At 29.2% G+C, this 6,947-nt stretch overlaps 1 protein-coding gene across 1 annotated transcript; it reads right to left on the minus strand.

The window, feature by feature from the left end:
• Positions 1 to 3,088: 3,088 nt before the first annotated feature.
• On the minus strand, positions 3,089 to 4,622 carry LOC108763322 (uncharacterized). Its single transcript, XM_018510828.1, has 6 exons — positions 4,604 to 4,622; positions 4,282 to 4,547; positions 4,003 to 4,227; positions 3,603 to 3,827; positions 3,296 to 3,403; positions 3,089 to 3,211 (listed from the first exon to the last, which is right to left on the minus strand). The coding sequence occupies exons 1-6, from the start codon at positions 4,620 to 4,622 to the stop codon at positions 3,089 to 3,091; spliced, it is 966 nt and encodes a 321-aa protein (XP_018366330.1).
• Between the last annotated feature and the right edge of the window lie 2,325 nt (positions 4,623 to 6,947).

A 6,947-nucleotide genomic window follows, 5' to 3' on the forward strand; every position in this document is an offset into this window, starting at 1 on the left:
ATGATTGAGTAAGTCGTCCCTGCTCAAATCTTCATACACTGGCTTCAAGATATTGAAAATTTCTTGTGAAAGAGGCGTTTTATGCTGATATTCATGTAAACTGTCCGAGGCTTTCGCTTTTTGTCACGAAACGCTTCAATGGCGTCATGGCCGTCATGCCTTAATTGTTTAAAAAAATCAGTTATAAAACCTTAAAAAAACACTTAAAAAAATTTTTTTACGTATAAGATCAATTGCACCTTATTTTAAAGACTCTAAAGCATCATTTAAAAGAAAAAAATTTTTTCGATTTTTTTAAAATTTCACAGTGCTGTTCCCCTTTAAGTCCTTTAAATGACTGATTGTTATGATTAAATTATGTTAATATGATAGAAAGAACTTTTTTCTACATTTTCATGCTAGGAACGATCCTGTATACTGTATAGTTTCTTTATAGTAAGTAAAATACGAACACGCTGCATTGCAGCCAGCTTGCCCCGATAGTGGGGTAAATTACATGTCATGGGTTAAATTGCCCATATATACAAGCTCCATGTAAAATTAATGAAAACATAAAAGATATATAAATAAATCGCATATATGCACTTCTTGATAAAGATTGTTCTTCCTAAAATTATTTTGTAATGATTTAAATTGCCTTTATATGGAAGCTTCAAGTGTCGAACGTAACCTAAACCATGTGCAGCATATGTTTAATAATTTTACTCAAATACATTCGATCCAATTTACACTGTTGAATAGAAATATTGTTATTTATATTGTATAATGTAAATAAATATAAACTTTTAGTATTACACGTTAGAACAGTAGCATATATTAAACATACCCTCTTAAGAGAGGTTAACTTACAATTTAACGAATTTAGCGTAAGATAGCAGGAATCAGGATCAAATTTATGTGCAACAATTTGCTGTGCAGATGCTCGACACTTGTAACGATATTTTAGTAGCAAAATACTATTGCAGAAAAACAAATTACTTTATATATAAATAAACACTTTATGGAACAAATATAAAATAGTTTATGTACATTTTTTTATGTTATAGATAAACTAATTTATATGTAGCTGTTTTATATAATATGTAAATATTTAATTGTTTTAACACAAATATAAGTTAATTTTAAATGTAATGCAACAGAATTTATATTAAACATTTTTTTTATTACAAATTAATCTTTGCTTATACAAAAACACTTTATATTATCATTACTCGCTCATAATATTTCTTTATAAAAACATTTTTCATGTTATCATTAAATATTTAAACACAACATCTAATCACAAAATTATAAGTTTTTAACTTTTTGGTAGAATAATTGAGACTTCAAAAAATGTTAAACAAAAAATTCTCGATGCATTCACTGTTTTTACAATTTGTGTATTACAAATATAAAGAAAAGTAATTGGAAAAATAGATAATTCGTATTTAATATGAATAATAAATATATTAAGTATAAGTGTAACAAATATGTTGTATATCTGAACATGATTCATGTATCCAATTTGCACATTGCAAACATTTAATCCAATCTTTCTTACTTTCTGAATATTTTCCATTGCACACTGAACAAACACAATCATTAATATTTTCCCTTTTTGTATATATATCCTTTTCTTTATTTTCTTTTCCTACCTTTTTTCGTTCTTTTGAAGTAAGTACTGAAACAAAAATTTTTTTAAGTTATTATATTTTTAAGAGATAGAGTGATATTGTTGCGCCCGTTATGCAAGATCGCACTCGTATAGCAACGCGCGCGCCCAAGCCGCGGAAATGAACAGACTCAAGGGTTTTTAAAGTATGGAAAACAGGAAGTCGTTTATTGAGCCACGTCAACTCCACGAAATCGTCCGTACAGAATACCGTATCGTAAAATGTAATATCAGTGGAGAAGCACGTCCGAGCGTTCTGACTTCTCCTCAATATCTGACAGCCGTCTTTTATCAACAACCGCACGGCGTCCTGACAACGTGACACCACGGGTGTCCGCATAGCACGGCATGCGACGGGCATAACAATATTTTAATTAAAGGTTTGTTTTCATGTAATTATATAAAAACATATAGAGAGGCATTAAACAAACTTAAAATTTATTCATTATATAAAACTTTGTTGCTATAAAATCTTATGAAACGCTTTTTATGGAAATTTCTATAAAACGTATCTTTCCAAAAAACATACCTTTAATTTATTAAAGAATATCAAATTACCTGAAGATACTTCAGTTTTTTTAGATTTTTTCAAGTTTGGGCCTATGTTGGAATTTCTTCTTTTATATGTTTTCTTATTTATACTCTCATTCTCTTATTTATTTTCTTTTCTTGAGCCAAAGCATTCTCGATTGGGCTATCATTTAGAATTGCTGAAGTTCTTTTTTTTCTTGTCCTTGTAGTAACTAATCGAGCTTGAGCCTTAGGTAAAGGTCTGATACTTTCTAACTCAACATTAACTCGTTCTTTTTTTAATAACGCTACTGAATCTAAATAATAGCGTAAAGATATATATTAAAAATATATATTAATGAAATAAAGTGCGGTATAATATTTGTTTTCCTGCTTATATTTTAGGATACTATAAAAATTACATACAGAAGACAAAATGTATAAAGAATTTATAAAAATACAAGCAGTCCATCAAGGCTATACTTGAATTCCTATATCCATTCTTATTGTTTACCGAACGTTAAATAAGGATAACATGATACTCGATATGGAAATCTGAACACACCCCACGAAAACAACCATTGTATACCGTAGACTTAAGAAATAAACTATAAAATATAGTTGTAACTTGCCTTCACAAGCTTCATACTGTATAGACTCACAAGAAGTTAATAATTCAGGTTTTAATATACACAGCTTATTTTATTCGACATTTCACCTGTATCTGTAATAAAAAAATGAAAATAAGAAAAAATAAAAATATCCTAATTAATTTGAAATAAAAAATATATTTTGGAAATACTTTCCTGTAATTGTCTCAATTATTTCACAATCAGCTATTCTACTGTCAACGCTCTATCAAAAAACAATAAATTGTGTTATAGTAATTAGGAAAGAGTATTAAAAATAAAATTAGTAAAACAAAACTCATATATTTACAGATGATATTACGACAGGAATATTACTTAAATCATAAACATCAGCACATAAATCATTTTGATTAAATGATGGATCAACATTAGCTGTTGAATAATCTATTGTATTTTGTTCCTATATAAATTTGGAGAAAAACAACCTGTTTAGATAATTCTTATAAGATATATAAATATAATGTATAGCATTTACATTTGATACCGCAACTATGTTCTCATGTTGAGGTGCTTCAACTCTATCTGTCACATATGATGGAGCAAAATCCATGTCAGTAAATGCATTTGGATTTAATGGATAAATACCTGGCTTCTGTAAAAAATATATTAATTATAAGATATTAAAATACTTTACATCGAAAATTATAAATCCGCATAAATTAGAAATAAATTTATAAAATTATAGACTAAGATAAAAAAAGTTAGAATAAATATAGTCACATACACAGAATATAGATACATGTCCAAAAGCTGTAACAATATTATTTAAAACATAAGACTTTTTAACTTACTCTGAAACCTGCCATAATATTTGAAGGTGTTAAGGCCAAGGGCAAAACGTTTCTAACAATACTAGGTATATCATAGATGCTAATAGTTTTGCCTGGCTGATTTAATATCCATGAATCCTGAGCAGTACTTAAAAATTTCTTTAATGGATCGTAAACACTGACATCTAATGGCTGCATCTTATAAGAGCAGTGCGGTGGAAATGACAACATAATAATTCCATTTTCCTTTGCATAATTAAGAGCATTAATTGATAAATGAGAGTCATGATTATCTAATAAAAGTAGAATACGATTGGCTCGGCTGGGTTTCACATTCTTCACCAAATGAGTCCACCAGATATAAAAGAAAATTCTCTTCATTTATCCATCCTGATGGATTGGCTCCTCCGGCACAATCTACAGGGCCGTTGTGGATAAAATGATCCTTGAAGTGAACTCTAGGAAACACAAAAAATGGTGTAACAGAATTGCCAGTGGCTAATACAGTACAAGCTAATGTAACCAGTTGTCCTCTTTCTGCAGACGTTAAACGTCCAATTTGTTTAATGACACGCCTTGCCACTACTCTATTTGGTTTTTGTACTGTGAACACGCCAGTCTCATCCATATTCCATTTATCACATGGCTGAAATTTAAATCGTGTCATAACATTTATCAAATTATTAAAAAATAATTGTACGTTGGTGCGATTAAAACTTGTAGCACGAGCTAAACTTGTTGCTTCAGGCGTTCTTATACTTAGTTCCTCATTTCGCTTTATAAATTTACTAAACCAATCTGGTCCAGCCATCATATTCTTTGTCCAGGTTTCAGGAAATTTTGCTTTAATAGCAACAGCATATTGATATGCCAGCTTTCTCACTTCTTTTGATGAGAGTCCGAAATAAATATCATTACATGTCAAGAGATATTTTTCTAATTTATCCTCTTCTCTATCATTAGAACCTATTTCGAACAATTCTTATATCCCACATTGACAGATTTATTTTGTATTGATGTACTCGCTTCATGAATATTCATACTTAACAAAATTACCTTTTTAAAAAAAGGTAAAAAAAAGGCGCCAAGTGTGCATGTACCTTCCATAAAAAACTATACTTTACATAAACTAAAAATAAAACCGTTACATAAATAATATAGTTCAAGTGGTAATGTTGTTAATTTTTTATTATAAATTACCCCTCAGTAGTAGGCAGACCGGGGAGTAAATGTCCCCGGGGAAAAAGGTCCACCCCTTGTATCTCGGTAATAAGGCATTTACTAGAAAATCGCCACAGTTCGTCAACTAAGAGTGAGAATCTTATGTCACACAGTTCGTTACTGCCTAATAACCGTCAGGAAACTTGCACGGATGTACCTATGTGTTTGAGAGCCAAAAGTAAGATATTAGCGCGCAGTTATTTTGGTCTGAAGGGATCATTTTTGCACCTAGATAGAATAAATAAGTGTATTTATTAATCTTATTCTCTATTGTTTTAACAGTGTGATTATTAGAATTGTTATTTCTATTATAGTTTTTTAATAATAATGCCGCAAAGTTTACGTGACTTGTTGGGGTAAAAAGTGCCATGGTTGTTGGGGTAAAAGTGCCATGGTTGCTTTGTATTCGTTAATGTTGATTCTATAACAAGTCGATAATCCTAAGTCGATAATCTTATCAGTGAAGTTGACCAATAGCCAACAGTACAAAACGTTACCGATTACTTTCGATTATCGACTCATTGTAGAATTAGCATTAGTGGTGTTCGTTACGCAGAAAGACAAATAAATTATTCAGAATGCGACTTTCATCTCCGATTTCGATGAAATTAGGCTTATTCGACGCGTCTATATTACTGTAATAATAATGACGAATGATTTTATCGCTTAATTATCTTTTTATAACAAATATTTTTTTAAATTCGTTATAATCATCCATTATTGGAAGACTGATTTAATTTTTTATTAAGGTCAAAATGATTTAAAAAATCAAGTGTAAGAGGAAAGTCTATTTTTATTTGTTTTCGAGAACGATATAGTGCTAGTTTTGTTTCTTCTTTTCAAAGTTTGTCTTAGGTTAAGAAAACATTAATAATTTAATTTTCTATTAAAACTGAAATATTTCTATTATAATTTTGTTACCAAAACCCTCTTAATAATAAAAACCCACCTTATAATAAAAAAACTCTCTAGTATATACCTATTTTTATCTCTGAAAATAGTTCAAACGTAATATATTAGTATTGGTACTTTTAACCCCATTATGTGGAACTTCTTGCCCCACATATGGGGTAAGAAGTGCCGAATGACTTCCTCTGTAAAATTTACGATATCTTTCTAATGAAAGGTATATATGCATACAGCATGTATTTTATAGTCAAAGGACTATAGTTTCGAAAAATGTCAACACGATCTGTGTGAGTTAAGTATTCTTTATTTTATAGCAAAAAATGTCAAAAGTGGCTCTTTACTCCCCGGTCTACCGTACGTATGCAATACGTATTAAAAAAGAAATGAAATCAAAGCTTTAAATTACGCCAATTGCAAAACGAATATATAATTTCTTGCAACATATAACATATACTATTGTATTTTGTAAATTGCGAAAAGAACATATACGTTAGTGCAACATATAACAATATTTAATTAACGAGACAAAATGATACGTATAACCTTTATCTTTCTGTTCAAGAGTCTTTTATATTTGCAATTGAATACAACGTTTAATCTAAAAAAAATTAAAGACGAAGCATCACAAAATGAGAAAATTTTATTAAAATAAAATTTTTTATGTAAAAATACTTGGCTCGCTGCTAGACCTCAAAATATAATAAGTAAATGTTACATAAAAGAAATAAACAATGTATACTGTTTAATTAACAATAATTAACATTAAAATTACAATCACAATTACAATTAAGATTATAATTAATTTAAAATCTACTTTTAAATTTAACTTAAACCGCACGTCTTACAAATCTGAAATCATTATTTCTATACTAGTCTTATACGCTTTTAAAATATATAACGCACACCATATAAATACGTATTCTATATTAAATCTAAGTTGCATACTCTCTAAATCTGAATCAGTGGATAATCACTGATATCAGTATCAAGTATGCCACCGGTAATCAGTGAATTAAATGTGAGATCCCTAACCTAGCTAATCTTTATTATGTGATCTAACTAACCTTATTTTAGTGCTTAAATTCAATGAATATGGTATGGAAAATTGAAATTAACGTGCAAATATCAGTATTTTAGTTATATAATGCTTAAACATTTTTCCTTTTTTAGTTGAACTTCACTGATTATCAGTGCCAAGTATTAGGGGAGTCAAATTAGGCGAAATAAGGCTATAAC

This window comes from Trachymyrmex cornetzi, unplaced genomic scaffold, assembly GCF_001594075.2.
Source record: "Trachymyrmex cornetzi isolate Tcor2-1 unplaced genomic scaffold, Tcor1.1 scaffold354, whole genome shotgun sequence".
NCBI lineage: Eukaryota > Metazoa > Arthropoda > Insecta > Hymenoptera > Formicidae > Trachymyrmex > Trachymyrmex cornetzi.

Bases quoted from the DNA above. Each gene is read 5' to 3' on its own strand.
- LOC108763322 (XM_018510828.1), bottom strand. The intron at 4,228-4,281 runs GTACAATTATTT...TTTAAATTTCAG, and splicing joins CAAGTTTTAATCGCACCAAC to CCATGTGATAAATGGAATAT. The intron at 3,828-4,002 runs GTAGATTGTGCC...AATTATGCAAAG, and splicing joins ATTTTATCCACAACGGCCCT to GAAAATGGAATTATTATGTT.